This window comes from Phodopus roborovskii, unplaced genomic scaffold (assembly GCF_943737965.1).
Source record: "Phodopus roborovskii unplaced genomic scaffold, PHOROB, whole genome shotgun sequence".
NCBI lineage: Eukaryota > Metazoa > Chordata > Mammalia > Rodentia > Cricetidae > Phodopus > Phodopus roborovskii.
In genome coordinates, this window is record NW_026126459.1 from 24,317,464 (window position 1) to 24,342,245 (window position 24,782).

Here is a 24,782-nt window from a genome sequence, read left to right on the forward strand (position 1 = left end):
AACACCGCTTTGGGGATCTTTGTTCTCCTGAGGCTCTGCCGAACATACAGCAGCCAGAATGTGCCCAAGTTGGGACTTCACCTTTCTCAAAACAACCTTTCTTCTGAATCGAATTTGCATTGACATCCTACCACAAACCACCTTCTAGTCAGACAGACTTTGAACCATACTCCAGTCCTGCCGCCACAGCTTTGTCTTTAGTTCAGATTTTACTAATTAGACTGGTTAATAACAGAAAGTCTGTTCTGGGGACGGCTGCTTGTGTTCTGACCCCCTTTTTTTTTTTTTTATTTCATTCCCCCCCCCTTTTTTTTTTTTAAATGTACAGTGCTGGGGACTAAACCTAGGGCCTTACGTGTGCAGACAGGCCTCTACCGCTAAGTAAATTCCCGGCCCCTAACTTATTTACACACAGAGTGAGTTGGTGGCTCCCCTGTGGTTGTCACTCCTAATATATCTTGCTTGGTGGGAGAATAAGGAGTGTTTTAGGTGCACAGTGTTGTTTATACTCATGTGCAGACTTTGACCTCATGAGTCACCATGAAACATTACAAGGGGCTGTTGTCATTAGCCCAGATTTAGCTTTTCAGAAAGAATTATATTTAGGATGCTAAGTTTGTAATAAGTTCAGAGCATGCTTGTAATTTTATTACTGTTTCTTTTGTTTCAGTGAAAAATATTAGCAGGTGAGTAGCCAAGACATGTGTCTTTAAAGGCATTTAGGAAAGGGCCAAGAACCCAGAGCAGAGCAATTGGAGTCATAGGGTATTTTCTGAAGAGTGGACTCAGAAGAGAACTTGTTGCTGGAAAGGGCTTGAGAAATTGTCTCCTTCAGCATCCTTTCCCGGTTTATCATGAGGAAAGTGAGGTTGAGAGAGGTTGGGTGACTTGCCCAAAGCCACACAAGCCACATGACTGTTAGCAGTTTCTTCCTGAGACTTCGACTAGCCACTTCCTAGTTAATGTAAGAGGCATTTTCCCTGTGTCTTTTTTATTTCAATTTTTACATTAAAAGAGTTCATGTTTATCAAGTACATCCTATCTCAAGTTCTTTTATGGCATATTACCTTGTGTAATGTTTATATAGTCCTATGAACCAGTCATTAACAGTCCTACTTTACTTTGTCAGCCCAGTACAGTAGAGTGAATGGTACAGGAGTGCCAACTGTTGAGTTCTAGGTCATGTGGCCAGTACTAGAACTGGCATTTAGGCTTCAGGTCTCTGTGACCTGTTGCTCCATGATACTCACTGTCACTCCTGGTGATGTAAATTAGGTCTTTTCAGAGTGTGGTTAGTGGAGATGGTTATCTTCAAAGTGTGTCTGTTTAGGCTTGTCACTTGCTCTGCAAAAGGCAAAGATGTACACAGTGGGTGGAGTGGGCCTTGCCCAGGGGAGCCCCAGCACTTAGCAGACGCTTGGCTAATTTCCCTCTTGTCTCTGTAAGATAAATGGTGTTTGTTGGTTGGATAGTTGAGGCTCAGATAGGCTCAGGGACTTGCCCAACTCCTTATCACAAACCCACATGGTCCATTTCCTAGCTTCTAGCATAGATTTCGCCACTTCTGCTCTTTTCTGTCTTACACCAAGATTGTCTAAGTACTTCCCAAAAATAATGAGCCATGTGTGGGTGTGTTCATTCTCCAGAATGAATCATTTGTGAACGAGGCCAGCACCAGCGAAAGAAGAACAAATGTCAGGAATCAGGGACCCCTGACTACTCTGCCCCTAATTGATGGACTCTGAAGTGACTGCTTTCCAAAAGGAGGCTGTGGGTTTGGCCGTGTGTCTCACTGTGCTCAGAATAGTCATCTCTTGAAGTTGTTAATTTCCCTTTCTAGTTCCCAAAATAGACCCAAGGCTGTTCTCTTTGCTGGACGTCACAACTTGGTACTGAGAGGTGTGCTCCCTGTAGGGAACCCCAAAGGGACACAAAAGGGAGTTATCAAAGGCTCCTTCTTGGGTTAGCAGGACTCCTAGAGGAAGAAAAGGGGATCCTGCCAAGTTTTTCTGAGACTTGAATAAATTTTAAGTTCTTAAGAGGAGTAAGACAGAGCCTGGCTTGGAGGCCTAGGCCTGTGATCTTAGCACTGTAGAGACGGGAGGGTGGAGGGTTCAGGCTGGACTACTTAGTGAACCCGTCTCAAACAGAAACAGAATGAGAGAATTTGCAAATGCAATTTTGGGAGGAAAACTTGAGGTTTTCTTTGTCTTGTGACTAGAAGGTTAGAACTGAGATTGAGGGGAAACTTGCTGCCAAAGCTCCTTTTATAATCTGAGTCCTTGTCTCACAATTACCTACTTCAAACTCTCTGCCTGTAAGAAGTAGTATGACCCAAGCTGTTGGCAGGTAGCTGCATGTTTGGGAATTCGCCTCAGAAGATATAGATCTCATAAACAGTGTAAAAAAAAATACACAGGTCCTGCATGGAAGGGCTTGTGTGTCTACCTGCTTGCCTCTCACACACCCCTCTCCCCATACCTTGTGTCCTTGAATGGGACCAGCAAAGGATTGCCTCATTTATAGACAGTCTGGGGTAGGTTGGGTTGTGTTTGGATTTGCAAAGCTAAGGGATGACTTTCAGAGAACAGATGAAGATAAACTCTTTGCAGCCTAGGTTTTCCTTTGGATTGGCCCTAAACCTTTTTGCTCTAGAGGCTTAATATGCAGGCCTTCCCACAGAGTGTGCCATGGAAGTCTGGTACCCTTTCCCTCTCTCCCCCCATTAGTGAATGCCTCATTCAGCACTGCAAGTACCAACTTCAGTATTGTAGCCAATGCTACATTCCTGCCCATCCCAGGAGGTCAGGGCTAGGTTAGGCTTAGGAGACAGTAGAGGAGTACCAACTGTCTGTGCTATTCTTGTGAGCCAGATAAATAAAGGATTTCAGATTCCAGGACCGCTGAGCAGCTTTCAGAGGCGCCAAATTCATTTACAGTGATTTCCTGTCAGTGGTACACACTCGTGTGTGGTACATACCCAGCAAAACTCATTAGTCCCAGTGGGGACTGTGTATACTGCCTAGTTGAAAAAAGGAGGGGGGGAGGGAGGGAAGGAATGTCACACACATGCACATGAGGGCACATATGCATGCCAAGTGCTGCCTGGGGCCTTTTGGTATGGGTTAAATTTATTACACACTTTATATTCATGATCTCATTTCCTCCTCACAATAACTTTGTGAAGTGGACATTCATATTCTCTATGGAGAGCATGTTCCTCATGAGAGGGGTACCAAACATGAACTAAAAAGAGGAGGTAATAATGGAGGGCCAGGGAAAGCTTTTCAAAGGACATGGTAATTTTGAAGGATTTGGGCAAGAAAAAACAACATCATTGCAGCGAAAGGATGGATGAGGGCATACATGCTATGTCCTAGAAACTGGGATGCTTGGTGCCCAAAAACAGATCAGATGAGACTGGCTCCAAGGAGTCTTGGGTAGCTTTGTGTGGAGTATGGGGAGTACCTGTTCTCCAAAGGGAAGGCTATATCCACTTAGCTGGATCATTTGGAAGGAGTAGGTGGTTCATTTGTCTTTCATTGGCATAGAACAGAGCAGTTAGAAATGGTGGGATCTATAAAACTTCATCTATGAGCTAAATAAGGTGCAAAGGTGCCTTGCTGAGGCTGTCTTTCTGCCCCCATTTCTATAAAAGCTGCTTAATTGGGGGATATGAAGTATGCAGATGGGTCGTTCTGAGTCTGGGAGAGGAACTAAAGGAAGGTCTGACATTACTGTTAATATCTACTCCTCTGTGTCCTTAGCTCTGCTGTGTGCCTGTACCAGCTGCCTACAGACCAACTACACGTGTGAAACAGATGGGGCCTGCATGGTCTCCATCTTCAACCTGGATGGCATGGAGCACCATGTGCGCACCTGCATCCCCAAGGTGGAGCTGGTCCCTGCTGGAAAGCCCTTCTACTGTCTGAGCTCTGAGGATCTGCGCAATACCCACTGCTGCTATACTGACTTCTGCAACAAGATTGACCTCAGGGTGCCCAGCGGTGAGTGGACTCCATTCTTCTCTGCTCTTCCCCAATCCCCCCATCCCAATAGCGAAAGGTGGTCTTTAGGTGCTCCCTGAGGTAATGACAAAGGCTAGACTTCCTTCCTTCCTAATCAGAATTTTTGTTCAGAAGGTGAGAAGAGCAGATTTCCCAGAGTCTTAGAGCTGCCATCTACTTGTGGGTAGAGGATCTCAGCAGCAGGGCCATGTGAAGGGCTCTGCTCTGGGCACAGAATGAGTTGGTATGAGGAAGGCTAGAATTAGAAAGGGTAGTGATGGCCAGGCAGTGGTGTTGCACGCCTTTAATCCCAGTACTTGGGAGGCAGAGGCAAGCGGATCTGTGAGTTCAAAGCCAGCCTGGTCTACTGAATGAGTTCCAGGACAGGCTCCAAAGCTACAGAGAAACCCTATCTCAAAGGAAAACAAAAGAAAGAGTGGTCATAACAGTGGAATAGTGTTAGACATCTTCTTGGGCAGGTCTGCCACAACAGGTCTTTCTAACCAGAGCCTGGAGGAGCCTGGAGGAGCCTGGGCCAAGCTTGCAATTCTGGAACTTCCAGAGTAGGTTTGGTTCCACTGTTGAAGGAGTGCTTCACTTAGTGAAAGGTGCCATTGGAGAACATTGAGGCCTAGGCTATCCCAGGAAGACCAGAGGAAACCTACAGCTGACGGTCTTCTATGTGAGGTACAGTTTCAGGGATGAATTGGGCCACAGCATTCTCTTGTTTTTACTGTTTCTTCCCTCCTCTTGCTCATTTTCCCAGGGCACCTCAAGGAGCCTGAGCACCCCTCCATGTGGGGCCCCGTGGAGCTGGTGGGCATTATCGCTGGCCCAGTCTTCCTCCTGTTTCTCATCATCATCATTGTTTTCCTTGTCATCAACTATCACCAGCGTGTCTACCACAACCGCCAGAGACTGGACATGGAGGACCCCTCGTGTGAGATGTGTCTCTCCAAAGACAAGACACTGCAGGATCTTGTCTACGATCTCTCCACGTCAGGGTCTGGCTCAGGTACTAGGTTCTCTGGGCACTGTGCTTGTTGGCCCTCACAACTGGTTCCCAGCAACAGAGTGTTTATGAGGAAGGCCAGAGGCCCTGCTGTGTTGAGTCATTTGATTTCATAATTCCCCCTCATCTGGAGTCTGACGTGTAATAATATATGATAATGGCTACACCAAAAATCTTTCATTCCCCAAGATACCAGAGGTCAAGTGTAAAACTTTCTCTTGCAGAAACTCTGCCCCTCTCCAGCTTTTGTAGCTGTGTGTCTATGAACATTGAGCTGGTTCTGTCTGAGCAGTGACATGCTCAGTTTAAGGGCTCCTTTTGAGAAACAACAGTGTGCTGAATTCCTGTGAGGTGCTGACAGCTAATCATTGATCTCTGAGCCGCCACAAGGGGAGTTTGAGGACACTGAGCAAAGCTTAGAATGAAGATTTGGTGAATCATTGACTTGTTCCATTGCCCATGGGCTTTTGGTGAGAGTTATTGGAAAGGCAGCTTGGGCTTCCAGCATAGTTTGGCCTCCATTTCCTGTAGTGCCTGTTGTTGTCCAAGGCTTTCTTAGATGAACTCAGCATTGGACCTTAACATGAAACCAGAACTCAGGATGAAGAGAGCTGAGGTTATTTAGGTCTCAGGAAATAATTCAGCTAACAAAAACAGAAAAAGTTCAATATGTGGGCGTGACAGAACATAGCTGAAATCATCTGTAATCCCAGCACTAGCACTGGGGAGGCTGAGGCAGGAGAACTGCCTCAAGTTCAAGGCCTGCACAGGCTGCCTAGTAAGTGTCAGGCCAACCAGGACTACATAGTGAGTCCCTGTCTCAAAATCCCAGCCCAGCTAACTCAGATGCAAAATTGACTACGAGAGTGTTGCTGCTGTTGTGGTGGACATAAATGATCATTTTAGAGCTATCCCATTCTTCTCTAGCACAGAAAAACATTGAGAGGGTAGTGTGTTGTCATGTGAGCTGGAACACAGGTCTCACTGTGACTCTGTTTCCCTGCCATGGGTTGGACTGTGGTTATTGTGGACATTGTGCCATCAGTCATGGCTAGATGCCCTCCGAGAACACAGAGAGTCCTGTGAGGCCTGACATCTCCTGAATGTCAGTGGTTTTGCCGTTATGAAGCTCGGCAGGAGAGAGCACCAACATGAATATATTTAAAAGCTGCATATTTTTAGAAACCTACAAAATATCTGGCGTATGCTTTTCCACCAAAGGCAGGGCAGTAGCTGGAAGTACCTAGGAGATAGAGTCTTATGTCCCAGGGTTTTTCAGATCCAAGCCAGCTGAGGTCGGGGTGTCTTGGTACACATTTTGTTTAGACTAAAATAGTTAATGACTACTTCCCCTTGGGAAGTACCATTTTTGGTACAGCATGTACAGAACTTCCAAGGTGTTGGTCTTGTTTTTAGTTTTGCTTTTTTAAATTGTTTGTGTGTTGGGGGAGGGGGTATGTACAGGTGAGTAGGTGCCCTTGGAGGCCAAAGGGGCCTTGGCTGGCCTGGAACTCACTACATAGACCAGGATAATGTCAAACTTACAGTGATCCTTGCCTCCCAAGTGCTGGGATTAAAGGTGTGTGCCAACACACCTGGCTCGGTATGTGTTCTTAACCATTGAGCCATCTCTAACCTGGCTATTAAGTTTTTAATAATGCTGTCTTTATGGATATGACTTCTGGGTCTTTTTAACAAATGTATGCTGAATGCCCTCTGGAAACAAAGATTGAAAAAAAAGCTGGTCTGTGATTGGATAGGCTGATGGGATGATTGAAGAATCTTATAGAGGCATGTACATTAGAGGAAGTGTTGAACAGGTTCAAATTGTAAGTGAGATAAGCAGGCAGGGAATATTCCAGGCCACAGAACAGACTCTGAATGTAAAGGAAAAAAAGACCATGAAGGTTTGTGGTATTTAAAGACTCATAATAAGGAGTTGGGCATAGTATGCTTAGAGCAGGCAGAGGCAGGCTGGCCAGGTATCCAGGGCTATGGGACCACACTTTATCTTGCATGGGCAAATGAAGGGGTTTTTTTTTTTTTGTTTTGTTTTGTGTTTTTGTCCCCCCCCACCCTCCGCCCTTCACACCCCCCCCCCTTGGATGAAATGAAATTTTGACAGTGGTGTGGAGGATGGATTCATTTACTTGCTAGTCTCCTGTTAGAAAGGGCGGGGTGAAGCAGGGCTGTATGTGGGTGTGTAAGGCAATGGCAGGGTAAAATGAAGTGGAAAGACCGGTTGGAAGTCTTTTAAAAAAGGGGCCGAGTAGGACAGGGCACAAGCTTGAGGGGAAGGATTGGTCTGACTAGAGAAACTTTTGGCAGTCCTATCCAGTGTAGTTAAAAGCATGAACCTTGGAGTCAGGTCCTAGAGTTTTAATTCCTGCTCTGCCTTTTAACTGTTTGTAGTAATTTGAGCGAGTTATATAATATCCCCTTTTGAGCTTTATTAGTTTTCTGTCTGTACAATGGGGATAATAACAATGCCTGCCTTACTGAGCAAGAAGAAATGAGGTAATTTATGTAAAACCCTTAGCATAGAGTGTCATGCATATTAAGCACACAGCAAATCCACCAAACCCAGGGATTACTAACAGCTGTTATTTGGTCCAGGGAAGGAATGGAAGAAGATAAAGTCAGTTATGATGATAAGGGTTACCTTGTAGACAGAGAGATAGACACTGAATGAGTCAAATGGAGCAGTGATAAACCCTACAAGACAGTAAAGTGAGTCATGAATTAATATGGGTAATACACCTGGAGCCTTCCTGTGACTAGAGCTCTCTAGAGAGCTGGGTACCCACCCTATGAACTTAGATCATAGGTCCTGTTGGCCACACAGCATCGCCCTCTAGTGGCTAGTGAGCAGGCTGGCCAGGAAGTCATTGTCCTCTTAAGGAGACCTGCTTTCATTTCCTGCTTCCATCAGAATAAAGCACATACTGATGAGTTGATAAATGTGATCAAAGATTAACATGCAGCTTTCTCATCCACACAGACCAGAAAAGTTCTTGGCTAGGGGCAGCTAATCACATGTGTTTTTCTATGTTGACTTGCTCTTAGCCCACTCCCTGGTTCCTAGCATGGTTCGGCCCTTGTTGTAACACTCTGTGGCTACTGGACCAGGGGAGACTGGAGAGGCACCTTGTTGAGGACCTTTCTGGAAACATAAACTGAGTAGCATGTCCAGAGTTTAGAAGATTTTCAACATCAGATTTCTCTTCATTCTTTGGCCCACAGGGTTACCCCTCTTTGTTCAGCGCACGGTGGCCCGAACCATTGTTTTACAAGAGATAATCGGCAAGGGCCGGTTTGGTGAAGTATGGCGTGGCCGCTGGCGAGGTGGTGATGTGGCTGTGAAAATCTTCTCTTCTCGTGAAGAGCGGTCATGGTTCCGGGAAGCAGAGATCTACCAGACAGTCATGCTGCGCCACGAAAACATCCTTGGATTTATTGCTGCTGACAATAAAGGTACAAAGTGTCCTGGAGTCAGTGGCATGGGACAGGGGACACTAGAGAGACCTAGCTAGTTTCAAACCCTTTTAAAATGTGGAACCTTTTCTGCCAAGAGAGGCTCACACAGAAACTGGATTATTAGCAGGTAGGAAAGGACTCACCCTCACCCTGCAAGCACTTCCACTTCCTTGATTTTATCCCAGACTTGCTCCTACTGTAGTTGCTGTTGGGGCTCCCATTTGTTTATTTTGAAAATCCCTACAATAAGGAATTAATGGTTTCACCCTCCCAGGGAAGAATGGTGACAGAAATGCACACAGTCATGTTTTACAACACAACCAGCATTATATACATTTGTTCTTGGCAGCCCCCAAGAACAAAGACTTGCCTATCCCCAGAGTGTTACCTAGTGGTTATGGAACTCAGTTTTTGGTCTGTTGTGTGTCTGAGGCCCCTGAGCTGCTGCTGCTGCTGATGATGATCCTTCCCCTCTATTTCCCCCTCTCCTCCTCTTTTCTTTTCTTGCTTCTTTGTGAGGGAGGGTAAGTGTTGAGGCAGAGTCCTGCTATATAGTACAGCCTGGCCTCAGATATAGCCTTTGTGTTTCAGCCTCTCAAGTGCTGAAATTTACAGATGTGTGGTCCACACTCAGCTGGCTTGCTACTGTTTTGAGGCTTTTGTTTGTGCCCAGACACATCCCTATTTTGAGGACCTCACTGATGGATAAACTAACAAATGGTAGGTAGATGGCAAGTGCAAGCCAGTCTAGGTGAGTGATACCGAAGGCAGGTCACATAAGTCACATGTGAGCCTGACAGAGGTGGCAAAAACTGGACAAAAAGGAAAAGCACATTGTACCTGTGCAAAGATGAGGTGTGTTTGGGGATTCTGCAGTTAACATGAGGGAACCAGTGGAGGGGTAGGCAGAGACCAGGTTACACTGGGCTTTTGGGTAGGATGTGTGTATGCCCATGTGTGGTGGCTAGAAGTCAATGTCTTTGTCTTCCTGTATTGTTCACTGCCCTATTTTTTGAGATAGTCCCTTACAAAAACCAAAGCTCAATGATTTACTGGACTAGCTGCCATCAAGCCCCTGTGATCCTCCTGTCTTCACCCCCAGTCCAATGCTAGTGTTACAGGAGCATTGTCATACCTGTAAGGATTCAGGCATTATGCTGGCCTGCCCGTGTTACCTGGCAGAATGCACTCAGGCAGTACCCTGGGTAGCATGCAGGGACAAAGGACCCATTTAAAAGAAGACCCCCACCTACTTACACTCTCTTCCCTCTCTCTTTCCTGCTGTTCCCCGGGACAGACAGGACTTTACCTTCTCCCTCTTCTCTTCTGTCCTCTGTGTCTCTTTACCTCCTCCCCCCCCTTTTTCCTTTCTAATAAAACTTCTCACTACGTTCTGTCTGCCAAGGTTCCTCACGCTTTATCATACATGACAATACCATGAGTGGTGGGAATCTGAACTCAGATCCTCAATTTTGCACAGCAAACACTTTAAGGAAACACTGAGAGGACTGCATTTGATACTGAACACAGAGGTAATAATTAGAACACTGCCCAAAAGAGACAAAAGGCCTACCAGTCTTCCAAACCATCTTACATAAAAATGAACTACACAGAGTTCCCAGGGGAAAGGGGGACAGACGTCAGGCAGGTAATATACCTGGAACACAGAAATTGTGAGGCAACTGGGTCATGTTTCAGAAGTGTCTGGCATGTCAGCTTGCTCTGTTTCACAATAACTTTAGAGGCTCATGTCCACTGAGACTATGGGAAATGCCAAGCTTTGGTTTTGCTACTAACACAACAGAGCTCATTCCTCACAGTGCTGTAGGGTTGTTGATGGCCCCAGCTGCCCCCAAGCTGAAGAGCTGTGGGTTCAAATATAGGGGAAGAAGAATGTCAGCCTTCTGAGAAAGCAGCTGCTCTTCCAAACATTCTAGAATCATTGGAAGGCTCAAACCTTATAACAAACCAGTGGGCCTTCGGGAAGTAGTTGCAAGTTAGAGTGTGGCCCTTGTTGTGGTCAGAGGTTCCAAGGTACAGATGAATTGTGACCTGGCTGGTGCCACCACATTAGAGTCAGGGAAGAAGGAAGTCAGGCTCCTTTGTTCTTGCCCTTTTACCATGATCTATGTAGGGTGATGCCCTGGAAATAACACCAACCTAGAATTTGGAAGCTCTTTTTGGTTTTTCAAGACAGGGTTTCTCTGTATTGCTTTGGAGCCTGTCTGTCTTGGAACTAGCTCTATAGACCAGGCTGGCCTTGAACTCATAGAGATCCGCCTGCCTCTGCCTCCCGAGTGCTAGGATTAAAGGTTTGTGCCACCAACACCCAGCCAGAATTTGGAAGCTCTTAGTGCTTAGTGCCTCCCAGTGACAGCAGCATAACCTCTATTGATTCCTGGCCCTTTTCTTCCTTCCCTTCCTCTCCCATCCACCATCCTGCTACTGCATGTGAAAAAAAGAAAAGGCATTGAATGTTACCCATCTTGTCTCTAAAGGACAAGATGGGCTTCCTGGAATACTTCAGAGTGGCTACTCATGCATGGAAAAGTATTTTTGGTTCCATAACAGTACAAAGAAGGTCTTCCTGCTCTCATTGTGACTCCTTGCCTGAGGATGGCCACAGGCTGGAAAGAAACATTTCCAGTGAGGCGAATGTTGGGATGGGTTATGATCAAATGGTCACACAGCATTCAGGGAGGGGAGAAGCGTTTGAGGCGTTTCTCCTTGGCAGTGGTGAGTGTAGCCTTGTGAGCCTCACATCAGGGTTAGAACCTGTTGCTTTCCCTATGCACACATTGTTCTTTCCTAGCTGCCCCACATTACAAATTTTGCAGTAAGATGCTGAATTGTTTAGAATTGCCTCCACTCCTTTTCAGTTTTCCCGCTGTCTCAAACGCTTGTCTGTCTGTTGCTTCGATAAAACACTACAACCAAAGCAACTTAGAGAAGAGTTTCCTTTGTGCCCACTGCTCAGAGTTGAGTCCGTGATGGTAAAGCAGAGGCAGCAGGCTGCTGGAACAGCTGCTGAGAGCTCACATCTTGAAATACAAGCAGAAGGGTGGCTCAGGACTTTCAAAACCTCAAAGCCTTCCTCCAGCTGATGGGAGATGTCATTCTGTAAATATGTTTCTCTTATTGGTTAAAGAATAAAGCACTGTCGGCAAATAGGAAAGCAAGATAGGTGGGACTAGGAGACAAGGAGGATTCTAGTAGATGTAGTAGTAAGAGAGAGTCAAGAGAGAAGCCCGGACCCTCTCTCTCCAGTAAGATAAGACCATGTAGAAATATTAAGATTAGTAGAAATGGGTTAATCTTTAAGACAGAGCTAGCCAAATAAGAAACACTAGTAGCTGGCCAACAGCTTTGTATCTAATACAGTATGTTATTTGGGGCTGATGTGGCTGTGGGACCAGGCTGGCAGGAAAACTGCTCTTAACAAAATGGCGCCTACAATGTGGGACCCGAGAACTTTCACTTAAAACTTGACAAAGGCTTAAAAAGGGATTTTAAAAACAAAAGAACGAGACAAACAAGTCTTCCTGGTAGCAGCATTTTTCTCGGTTGGGCTCTGTTTTGCTAGAGATAAGCAGAGATTTGCACAGCTCCTTTAAGGGAGATTTCTTGACCCAGCATAACAGCAAAAAAAACCGAAAGGCTTTTAAGAAGCTCTGCTAACAACTTAATGGTGTGTATGAGAGCTGGCAATGACCACATCTTCAAGCATGCTGCTGGATGCAGCAGAGACCAAGGTGGTGAGCAGCACAGCTCTCAATGCTGGTGCTAAATGTACCCCCCACCTTTGGATAGACCATGGCTAATACAGCTGTGGCTTTAATTTTAACAATGTTGTTTAGCAGATAAAAGACTCATGGAAAAAAAGGTAAAGAATTACATTAAAGACAGATTAAGAAAAACCTCTAAAGTTTTACAGTGTGTTTTAACATATACATAGGCTTAGGAGAGAAAAAGAAACAGGATAAAGTGGTTAAAAATAAATAAATAAATAATAAATAATAAATAAATAAATAAATAAAAAGAAAGAAAGAAAGAAAGTAGCTGGGTGTGGTGGCACACGCCTTTAATTCCAGCACTTGGGAGACAGGGACCAGCAGATCTCTGTGGAGGATATCTCATTCAAACAACCACACTCACTTGGATAAGGGAGCAGGACTAAAAAAGAAGTGCTGTCCCCTGTCCTCTCTGGAGGTTGCCATAGGGAAGTGGGCTCAAGGGGCAGCCAGGGATATAGAGGCAAGAAGTGTAAATTCAGGGTCCTCCTGAACCTGGCATTGTTTGCTTGCATTATAGGCCTTCTTACTTGTTGTTTACCATTCCTTCTGTTCAGACCTTCTTTGTTTCCTGCAGACAATGGCACCTGGACCCAGCTGTGGCTTGTCTCTGACTATCATGAGCATGGTTCCCTGTTTGATTATCTGAACCGCTACACAGTGACCATTGAGGGGATGATTAAGCTGGCCTTGTCTGCAGCTAGTGGGTTGGCACACCTGCACATGGAGATTGTGGGCACTCAAGGTGGGTAGTAAACTCAGTTAAGGAGCAGGAAGCTTGAGACAAAAGGTCTGTCCATCACTAACGCGGTTAAATAAGGATCAGGATAAACAAATAGGCCGAATAGATGTTTATTCAGGGAGAAATAACTTACAACCTAGACAGATGAACACCAGGAAATTCAACCCGATCCTCTCCTGTCCGAGTCACGCCAGCAAGAGAGCTTTTCCTCGCTCTCCCTCCGACCTCCTTCCACAGGTCACTCCGCCCATGGTTCCACCCCCCCAATGGGCGTGGTCAGTGCCACAGAAGGACTATCTCACTACACATCACCATCTGAGGAACAGTGCCAGACTATCTGAGCAGGAACAAAAGCTAAAGAGGGTTTCTCTGTTGGCTCTGCCATTAGCCCTCCCCTAGGGAAGGTCTGAGGTGAAGGCTTGGTTGCTGTTAACATGTGCCACAGTGGTTTAAACAGCATTTTGGGGTGCACTGTGAAAGAGTGGAACTAAGAAGAGGCCCAGGATACCAGAGGCAGGAGTGTAGTAATCTCATGCTGAGGTTGGGCACTGCCTTGCACGTCTCATGGTGACAAGACATTGGGCCACCTGTCTGCAAGCTTTCCTGAAGAGGACCCAGGCTTTATGCTAGATGGTCCTATTGGCTCCAGATACTGGACTTACTCCAGATACTGAGCTCACCCCAGCAGCTTGGTTGGCCCTGGGCACTGGCTCTTACTAGGTGTGGTAGAAAACCAGTGTGATAGTCAGGCCCTAGTGCTGCAGGACTAATGGCAGTCCCAGTCTTCAGAGCCATCAGCTTTGTATGCTCAGTCGTCCACCTGACCTATGTGGGCTCTTTGGGGCTGGTGAGCAGTAGTGTTTTAGTGTTTAGCAATAATCATGTCATTCTGAGGTATGTCAACTCCTTCTGGGAATGCTTTATCCTCCCTACATTCCCATGAAGTGCCATTATTTTAATGTCCGGAAGAGAAGGCTGAGCTACTCTGTGGGATCACTGGTTTGTGGGAAGTGGAGCCAGGACAGACTGGCTCGGAATCCATGCATTTTCCATGTATGCATCAATTTTAAATGTGCCTGGTTTTGTCTCTGCCAGGGAAGCCCGGAATTGCTCATCGAGACTTAAAGTCAAAGAACATCCTGGTGAAGAAGAATGGCATGTGTGCCATTGCAGACCTGGGCCTGGCTGTCCGTCATGATGCAGTTACTGACACCATTGACATTGCTCCAAATCAGAGGGTGGGAACCAAACGGTAGGAAGGCCCTAGGCTCCAGCCTTCATTCATCGGCTTGCCTAGATGCCCCACACAGGAGGAGGTGGAAGAGGAGATGTCTGTCTCCTTGTCCTTGAATGGCAAATGTTGAGCTTTCTTTCCTCACTTGGAACACTGCACAGCAGTATCTAACAAGCACTAGTGCCAGGAGTGTAAGCTCCACAGAACTGTGCACTATGCCCTGGCAAAAGGCAATGGAGAAAAAATTTGGGGCAGGAGTCCTGGCTTGGTGTCACATGCCTTTAGTCCCAGCACTCAGGAGGCAGAGCCAGGCAGATCTCTCTGTGAGTTCAAATACATAGTGAGACCCTGTCTCAAAAAAAAAAAAAAAAAAAAAATGGGGTAAGGATTCCTGGAGAGATGACTCAGTAATTAAGAGCATATACTGCTCTTGTAGAGGACCCACATTTGGTTCCCAGCACCCATATCAAGTTGGGTGGCTCACAACCACCGATAATTCCAGCTCCGGCAGATCCAGAGTCCTCTTCTGGCCTCATTGGATATGTGCACGCGCGCGCGCACGCACACGCGCACACACACACACACACACGAATAAAAATAATGAAGATAACTAAAAATAAAAAAGCTAGGCAGTAGTAGCACTTTTAATCCCAGCACTTGGAAGGCAGAGGTAGATGGATCTCTTGAGTTTGAGGCCAGCCTGGTCTATAGACCAAGTTCCAGGACAGCCAAGGGCTGCATAGAAAAACTTTGTCTTAAAAAAACAAAAGATAGATTCTGGAGCAGGGTTTGGGAGGGTAGACACCAGTCCTGCCTAGGGTCAGTGGGCAGCACTGAAATGCAGAGGGTGGTTTGTAGAACCCCTTGAAGGAGGCAGGGCACGTACCTTATTTGAGCTTACAGAGCAGGGGTGCCAGCCTGGAGCAGAACTAATGAAGACTTGGGACTGGCTACCTGAAGGGTTATGGCCTGCTTTCCACTTGATTAAGAAGTGAAGGAACTGTATAGTTGACATCATAAGATGGAGGGTGGAAGAGAAGGTCTGTGCTGCAGCTAAGTGAATTAATTATGTTGCTGCTTTTTGTCCTTTTGACCTGAGATTGCATCTGCCCAGGCTCCAAAGTGTAGGTGGGGCATGTAATTACACACAATTACTGCTCAGAGTCACCAAGTGTGCTTTTGATCACCTCTAGAATTGTTTGCACCTATCCGAAACTGGGTAAGATAACAGAAATTCGGAATGAAATGTAAGCTCACTCTGTCAGTGTGTCTTCTCTGTAAAGGGAAGGCTCCAGTAGCAACCTTCCATCACTACCTATATGGTCCCACAAAACAGACTGTGTCTAGGAATCCAAACAAGCTCCAGTAAAAATCATCTATGCTGAAACTTGTAGCTTTGAGTCCAAAGCAGGTTGTGCAGTAGAGACAAGTGCTCACTCCTGCTCCCCAAAGAGCTGCATTGGAGTAGTGTTCTTACACATCCAGACCTCATGTACTGTACATAACTGTGTTTCTTGCCATTCCAGATACATGGCTCCTGAAGTACTTGATGAAACCATCAACATGAAGCACTTTGACTCCTTCAAGTGTGCCGATATCTATGCTCTTGGACTTGTATACTGGGAGATTGCTCGAAGATGCAATTCTGGAGGTACTGTCTACTCGTGCTCTGGCTTTCAGGGTTATGAATTACCTAATGGTGCTGGTGCCCCACTTTTCTACATCCAGCTGTGCTGAGATGAGAGGGCAGCTTGGTGTTATATTCATTTGCATGGGCTAGGGATGAACTCAGGACTTTGTTCATACTTAACAAGACTCTTCCATACTCTCTAAGCTTAGGGACCAGCTTGTTAAATAGTGTTGTTCTTTGTGATAACTATTTTGATAGGTTATTAGATATGTGACTCACTCTCTTTTTTCCTATCTCCCTTCCCTACTCTCCCATCTCCTTTCCTCCTCTCCCCTCCCCTCCTCTTCTCTCCTCTCTTCTTTTGTTCACTGTCTTTATTTTTAAGTCACAGTAGAGGAGAATCTCTAGGATGCACTTGGGTCAAGGTTAAGGCAGGGTCTTAGGAATCAGAGGCAGTTTGTTCTAACATGTAGGCCTTCCAGACACATTCCTAGTCACATCTCTGGGGAACCTTTCTTTGTGTTTCCTCCTTATACTAAGAGTAGAGCTTTCGTGGTTGACAAGAGCGCTTAAGAGTTTCTTTAAATGATTTTTTTTCTCTCATAATTAAAAAACAAAAACCTTACAGTTACAGTTGCTTATTCATGTCAAAACTTGGAGAAAAGGTAGCATCATATTTAGCAGGAAAATTTTTTATTGTTAGCTTATGTGAGTGTTTTATGATGGCCTCCAAATATTCCAGCATGTGCTCCAGTTCCAGAGCCTCTAGGGCCCTCCCTTCAGCCTTTCACATCTGATGAAAAATCCTAGGGCAGTGGAAGTAGCTGGATTAAAAATAGCTGGTAGATTTTCCAATGGGGCCCTTTTTTCTGTTCCTACCCTTTTCTAGCTGTGATGTGTGTGATTAGATGCAAGTAATGGAGGAGATACTTAGGTATTCGTGGATTTGGACCTCTTAGATTGTGATCAGTGTGACTAAGTAAAAGCTGGTTAGGAAAATTCTGGAGGTAGAATGTAGCTCAGTGATAGTGCTAGAATGTAATACATATGTATATATGTATGTATGTATACATATATGTGTACGTATTATATATGTATAGTATAAGCCCCAGCATCTCTCTTTCCACAAAGAAAATTGTCATGGGTCTTTTTAAAAATAATTTTTTGTGTGTGATGTATGTACATGTTCCCATAGGTATGTGTATATATGTGTGCATGTGGAGGCCAGAGGTTTACCTCATGGTTTTGAGACTGAACCTGGAGCTCAAGAGTTAGGCTGGATGACTAATGTGTTCCAGGAATCCTCTTGTCTTTATCCGTTCTCCTGCACTGGGGTTACAGACATGTCCTAGCTGTTACCTGTCCTAGATGTTACTTGAGTTCCTCATGCTTACACACAGGCCCATTACCCCCTGATATGTTTCCTTAGTCCTGTCATACAATGCTTACACTGTCAATAAGTTCTTGTCTTCTTTCTAATGGCAACCAGAAACTAGGGCTCAATATGCAATAACTGCAGCGTGTCTTCACCATTGGCTGTGTGCACTCATTAATATCTTCATTCAAACTTGTAAAGTAGATACAAGTGTTATCCTTATTTTGTAGATGAAAGAAATGAGTCAGAGAAAGGTTAAGTAATGTATAAGGTCACATAGCTGAAAGTCTAGCATTCCAAGGTATGAGCTTCAGCTCCCAACTGCCCCTCAAATAGTTATTACCAAAGCAAATTCTCTGTTTAAAAATCTTACCTCATAGGCTGGAGAGATGCTCAATAATTAAGAGCACCTACTGCTCTTAGAGAGGATCCAGGTTCCCAGCTTAACGTATCTCACAGCCATCCCTGACTTTAGATCCAGGGGATCTGACTCCTTCCTCCTGCCTCTACCAGCACTGGGCACATACATGGTACACATACACACTTGCAGGAGACACACATGGAATAAATCTTTCATTTCTGATTTTTCAAGATATAGATCTGCCTGCCTCTGTTTCCCGTGTGTTGGAACTAAAGGTATGCACCACTTCCCCCGGCTAAAATAAATAATTCTTTAAAAAAAAAAATCTTTCCAGGTGGTGGTACATTTCTTTAATCCCAGCATTCAGAAGGCAGAGGCACATGGATCTGTGAGCTCAAGGCCAGCCTGGTCTACAGAGCAAGTTGCAGGACAGCCAGGACTACACAGAGAGACTCTGTCTTGAAAAACCATTTCACAAATATACAAACAAACAAATCAATAAATCTTACTTGAGGGCTGCCAAAATGTCTTAGAAGATAAAGTTACTTACATTACAAGCCTGAAAACCTGACTTTAAGCCCCAGAACCCAAAGTAAGAAAGCACCAACTCCCAAAAAGTTGTCCTCGGACCTCCACATGTGCACCACCTTCCCTGTCTCTCTGACACGCATGCGCACACACTGAAAACAAGTAAACAGGGTCCCGTCAGTGCAGGGCAGTGGCATGTTTGTTGTTTGAATGGGGCCAAAGGTGAGAAGAGTACAGCTGTCTCACCTCACCCCAGACTGACCTGGGACCCTCACGCCTCCTCAGGCTCCTCAGTACTAGGATTGCAAGTCTGCATCACTGGGCCCAGCTTCGGATTTTGTAACTTTTTATTATGGATTAGTTTGTTTGCTTGTTTGCTTGTTTGTTTGTTTGTTTGTTTGTTTTTGTTTTGAGACAGGTTTTCTCTGTGTAGCTCTGGCTGTCCTGGAACTGTTTTTGAGACCAGGTTGGTCTCAGAACTCAGAGATCTGCCTGTCTCTGCCTCCCGAGTGCTTGGATTAAAGGCATGCTCTTCCACTGCCCAGCACTTACTATGTATTCTTATGTGTAAACCTAAAGGATAAGAATTTAACACACCACAGTCACTCTAAGAGTGAATCATGGGGCGCTGAAAGCAGGAGGATTACAAGCTGAGCCCCCTGTGAATTGAGTGAGACCCTGTCAGGAGGTGGATGGAGTGCTGTGGGTGTAGTTTGGTGGTAGAGGTGGTGCAGCCTATAATCCTAGTACCCAGGAGGCTGAGACAGGAGGATTGACATTTTGGAGCCAGCCTAGGCTACATATAACTAGGCTCTCTCTTGAAAACAAAAAGGAACACTGGGGTAGGACATATATCTGTAGCAGAGTAGTAGCAAAGTGCTTGCCTGGTTGTGTGAGGCTTTGGGCTTGACAACACACACAAGTTCAAATCAGAGTACAAATGCCATCACTACAGCTAATGCACCCTGAAGTCTTTTACTCTTCAAGTTTACCTCCGTTTTTCCCCTCTTCACTTCACTCTATTGGAGAATTCAGTCAGATGTCCTGTAGTCTTTCACAGATTGCCTCTCGTGTAGTCCATGTGGCCTCCTGTTCCAGACAGTTCCTGTGAATTAGTAGTTTAGTATCTGTTAAAATCACATCTAGATTGGGAATTTTTTTGTTTATTTGGAACAAAAGTATTTCATGGGTATTAGCATGGGCTTCTAATACAAAGTACAGAATGTTGGTCCTTCCCTTTATGATGTTGACAGTCAGAGGTAAAAATCCAACATGCCAGCATTCTTTCAAGGTTTTTACCTCCTGTGAGTCAGCTGTGTTTGTTCTTGTAAAGAAACACTGCCAGGGCATATGCTGGCCCACATCCTTAGCTCACTTGAGAAACTAAGGCTAGGAACTATGGATTTAAGACCAGCCTGAACCCCATATGAGACCCTGTCTCAAACCAAAAAAAAAAAAAAAGGTGGGGGGGAAATAATGAAGTACTTGTACCCGCTTACCTGTTTGCTTTCCACACTGTATGCTTGCATAGGAAGTGCAGGAGGACGCTCTCCTTCCCAGTGTATGCTTGCATAGGAAGTGCAGGAGGACGCTCTCCTTCCCAGTGTATGCTTGCATAGGAAGTGCAGGAGGACGCTCTCCTTCCCAACACCCAGGGGTTTCAGAAGAGCCGCTTCACTCTCAGCACCTGACAGGGAAACAGAGCTTTCTTTTTCTAGTACTATTGTGAACTGATGAGTTAAAATACTGTTTCCTCCTGGCAAGATGGTGCATGCTTGAGGCAGGAGGATCTCTGAGTTCAAGGCCAGCTGGTCTACTTAGTGAGTTCCAGGACAGCTAGTACTAAGTAGAGAGATCCTATCTCAAAAGAAAAGAGAGCTTGTTTGGAGGTTCTAGCAGGGGAGAGCAGCTACTTGTGTACACTTGACTGAAGATCAATCCTCTTTCATTTAGGGGAGGTGCACAGCTTTAGTAGTAAGGAAGGAGAGGGACACCTGCCTAGCCGGCCAGGTCAGCTGAGTCAACCCTGGCAATCCAGATGTCGAAGCCAGATCACCCTCACATCCAATAAAATACAAACACTGCACCTGTCAGACTTCCTAGTCTATTTAGATGTTTTCAACTTGGTCCATTGGGAAATGCTCATGTGACCCTAGTAATCCAACATTTTCTGTGCCTTTTTTTGAGTGAATAAAGACTTTGTTTTGGCTATGCATGTCAGTTTTTGTTTTGACTTTGTGTTTGAGATAGGGTTGTGAGACTAGCTTGAACTCACAGCACTCCTCTCCAGCCTCCCACATGCTGGAACTAGAGGCCCCAGCGATGTGTGTGGCTGTGCTGGGGGCTGCTTGGTACCAGGCTGGAGTCAGCAGCCTTCTACAGAGGAACTGGGTTCATCTTTGTGAGAAACCATTACACAGCTCACAGCATGGCTGTAACTGGGTTTGAAGTAATGTGTCCTTCCTTCTGTGGTGACTAGGTTATTTTCTTTTCTCCTAGGAGTCCACGAAGACTATCAACTGCCATATTATGATTTAGTGCCCTCCGACCCTTCTATTGAGGAAATGAGAAAGGTCGTCTGTGACCAGAAGTTACGGCCCAACGTCCCCAACTGGTGGCAGAGTTATGAGGTAGGCGCTTGCTTGACTCCTGTGATTTCCTCCATCTGCTGAGTTTCTCTACTGGAAGAAGGGATTTTTTTTTTATTTCTTAATGGGCCAACTCCCAGGTTTGCCTTCTGAGTATATCTTTTGTCTTTAAATCCTAAAATATGCTACATAATGCTACAACTAAAAAAATTCCCTGCCTGGCCTCATGATGGGTCATAGTCATATGCAGTTACATTGAAAATATTAACACAGAATCACCTTGAGACTGAGTTTCAGGTAGATAGGAAATGTGGGTATTTCCTGATCAGAAGTGGCTCTAGTGCATTCTCTGTGTAAATGTATATGCAGATATTGCAGACTCTGAGAGGATCAAAGTCCTCAGCACTTCCTGTCCCACACATCTCAGATACGGGGTGCTCAGTCTGTGCCATTACACACTGAGTCCTTTGTGACTGTACTCATTTTTCTGGCCATTATAGAGTATCCCCTTGGAAGTGAAGCCTACAAGCAAAGTTCTTGCCAAACTTATAATTGAGGTTTTCTGTGCTGACTTCACATCCAGAGTAGGTTGTGGACAGTACTTTAAGACTGCTAATAAGAACCTCTGAGGTGTAAGCTCTGCTAATTCTGCAAAGCTTGCAAGGTAAAGGCTTCCTCTCCCTTTATACTTAAACTACCATGAGTAGAGACCTCGACCTGCCCTTAAAGATCCTGGACGCTAGGGGGCGTTTCTGCAATTCCAGGCACAGTTTAGCCAGTGCCCACAGGTTGTGAAAGGGAAAGCATTTCCCAAAATGTACCTTGGGCACCTGGAAGTGGATTTAGCTGAGTGTGAAGCTGAAAGAACCAGCCTTCTGATACTGCCATTTCCTTCCCTTGTACACTTGCCCTCTGGGGAAGGAAAAGCCAAGGAAGAAAGCATGCAAAACATTGTGGGTGGGTCTGACCTGACTGACAGGGAGGCGGCAAGGACTCAGTGCCAAGGCTTCTGTGGTTCACTGTGGATTTCTCTGTGCAGGCTTTGCGGGTGATGGGGAAGATGATGCGGGAGTGCTGGTATGCCAATGGTGCTGCCCGCCTGACAGCGCTGCGCATCAAGAAGACTCTGTCCCAGCTGAGCGTGCAGGAAGACGTGAAGATCTGAGCTGCTCCTCTGCCTACACAAAGAACCTGGGCAGTGAGGGTGACTGCAGCCACCGTGCAAGCGTACTGGAGGCCTACCTCTTGTTTCTGCCCAGCCCTCTGGCCAGAGCCCTGGCCTGCAAGAGGGACAGAGCCTGGGAGATCGCACACTCCCATATTGGGTTTGAGACATAGACACTTTTTATATTTACCTCCTGATGGCATGGAGACTCTGAGAGCAAATTACGTAGAGAACTCGATGCCACAAGTCGAACTGCTTGCATTGGGAAGTACACAAAACCCAGTGCATCTGTCCTGTAGCCAGGAATGGTGAAGGGGTGCTGGGCTCTCCCCGGAGCAGTCCTTATGCCTTGTGGTCTGCTGGACTGCAGGTTTTCCTCCAGGGACCAGTCAACCTGGCACCAAGGTATTCAGAGCAACCGGAAGTGTAGCCCCTCTCACAGGCAGTCCTGAGCCACACACACCATCCCCTTCCTCATGGACATCTGAAGGGACTGCCACTAGAGATACCACCTGCTGCCTGTCTGTCCAGCCAAGTGTGCATGTGCCGAGGTGTGTCCCACATTGTGCCTGGTCTGTGCCATGCCCTTACACGTGTGTGTATGTGTGTCTGTAGGTGCACACTTATCTGCTTGAGCTTTCTGTGCATGTGCAGGCCAGGGTGTGGTGGCCATACTGTCTCTGAGTACTGGCACCTGTCACAGTGAGCGGCATCTCATTAACCTGGTGCCCTCCTGAAAGTCCCTCCCGTCCCTAGCTCCTGTCAGGGTGGCCCTCTTCTCAGCAAGCTGATTGCCCACCCTGTATCACAGGCCCTCCTCTTCCATTCAGACCAGAACCAAAGCTGGCCCACTTGTCCATGGTAGGAGAGGCTTTTGGGTCAAAATGGGGGTGGGGGGAGAATGAGCAGAGGGAGGAAGACTATCCTGCAAGTCTTGGGTGTTGTGTTTCAGTATCAGCCATGGGAAATGAGCCAGCCCAAGGGCATCTTCCTCAACAGCAGTGAGGAAGGGCCAAGGGATCTGAAGCCAGATCTCGGGACTCAGATTGGAATGTGACATCTGTTTGTCCCACCCCAGATTCTACAAACTGCAGTGTATATTTTTGGTGGTGGTGGTGGTGGTGGTGGGTTTGGGGTGGGAAGGGTTGGGCTGCAGGGAGTGGGGAGGGAGCCAAGGGTGGGAGGGAGGCATCTGCATGAGCCTTCTTGTACTGGAATCTCTGATGAGGGTAGAGGGAAGATGAGAGATTGGAATTCACTTCAGGATCCCCACTGAAGGGAGCAGTCTGAGTTAAATAATGGTGTTTAACCTAAGTGTAGTATTTAATGAATTCTAGAAGCCTGGCTATGGGTGGTGATTTGGTCAGCATATCTTAGGTATATAATAACTTTGAAGCCATAACTTTTAACTGGAGTGGTTTATTTTAATTCATTTTATTTTATTTTATTGGGAGGGTCAGGATTTTAACTTTAATACTGTTAAGTTTTTGTAAAAGGAAAACCATCTCTATGTGACAATTACCTCTTAGTCTGTTTGTTTTTAAAGAAATCCCTAAAACAAACAAAACACCACAAAAAAAATTCTCTAGAATCAAACGCACATAGTTCAGTCACTGGAAACGTTTGTCTTTGCACCTGAGCCTGTTTCCACTCAGCAGTGAGTTCCTCCTCCCCCTGGGGACGTGGTGTCTTGTATTCCATGCACACCCCCATCCCTGAGCACCCTCAGCCTCTTGTGCATTGTCCATGTGGTTGCTCCCTTTCCAGACATTTGCTCAGCATATTTGGGTCGAGTGCTGGAGCTGGGAGGACCTCTGCGAATGGGACAGGCTTGGGTGCTACACCGGGAGCATGGGAGGAGGAATGGAATCATGTGAGTGGATGAGCACCCGCTTTGAGAGCAGAAGGGCCCGTGGCTGGTTCTGAGAGCCTTTATGAGCTTGGGATTACTGTTCTTAAGACCACTGAGGAGAGGAGCCTGTGTCCCCTCGGGCAGAGAGACCCGTTGGTGAGCAATGAGGCCTGGAGTTCAGAAACCCAGGTGAGACCCCAAAGCACTGCCTTGGTTGTGTGCCCCTTCCTGCCCCAGGGGAGGCATGAGTGTGTATCTGCAGGGAAACTGCCTGCAGTCCAGCTTCTCCTGCCTTGTTCTCCCCATGTTCTTGGCCTTTCTATTTATTTCCTGATGTATAACTTCTTTCCTTGCATTAAAGGGGATCTTCCTTTAATTCTTTGGGCCAATTTACTGGCCATTGAACAATTTCCCTTGAGTCCCAGTTGTGTCATTGGGGGAACCTCTTAACCCATCCCTGCTGACATCCCACCCCCACCCTGCAGCTGCACCTTCGTGATTACAGGTGACGATGGAACTGTAGAGTCCTCTGCTGTCCTCCAGCATACACCCACACAGCGGCTCCCGTGCCACCATCCTACTCCTGGGGGCCCTTCTGCTCCCAGTGTGTAGTCCAGCTCGTCCGCCTCTCAGGAAGACTTGAGCAGGTTTGGGGGAAACTTCACCCCTGTCCCACTACTCTTTACATTAAGCTGAGAGTTGGGAGAAACTGAAGCTGTGTTTTGGTTCCCCGAGGCTACCCTGATCCACAGGGCTACCTGCACCTCTGGATTCTGGATTCACAGACCAAGTCCAAGCCCGTTCTTAGGTCGCCGCTATCAAGGCTCCTGAACGGCATTCTCGGTACTTCTGTTTGTTTTTTGTACAATTTATTAGAAAGGATTGTAAAATAGCCACTTAGACACTTTACCTCTTCAGTATGCAAATGTAAATATATTGTAATATAGGAAATTTTTTGTTTTAATATAAGAACGAGCCTGTCCAATTTCTGCTGTACATCATTAAAGTTTTATTCACAGA

The 24,782-nt window shown here is 46.1% G+C and overlaps 1 protein-coding gene across 1 annotated transcript in view; it reads left to right on the top strand.

Moving 5' to 3' along the window:
- The window catches only part of Acvr1b (activin A receptor type 1B), a 41,175-nt gene extending 16,393 nt beyond the window's left edge, over positions 1–24,782 (top strand). Inside the window, exons 2-9 of the mRNA XM_051189940.1 lie at positions 3,768–4,007; positions 4,774–5,022; positions 8,263–8,493; positions 12,865–13,032; positions 14,125–14,281; positions 15,790–15,914; positions 20,657–20,787; positions 21,785–24,782. Coding sequence (XP_051045897.1) covers positions 3,768–4,007; positions 4,774–5,022; positions 8,263–8,493; positions 12,865–13,032; positions 14,125–14,281; positions 15,790–15,914; positions 20,657–20,787; positions 21,785–21,910 — 1,427 coding nt within the window. The 3' untranslated portion in view covers positions 21,911–24,782. The remainder of the gene's footprint in view (positions 1–3,767; positions 4,008–4,773; positions 5,023–8,262; positions 8,494–12,864; positions 13,033–14,124; positions 14,282–15,789; positions 15,915–20,656; positions 20,788–21,784) is intronic.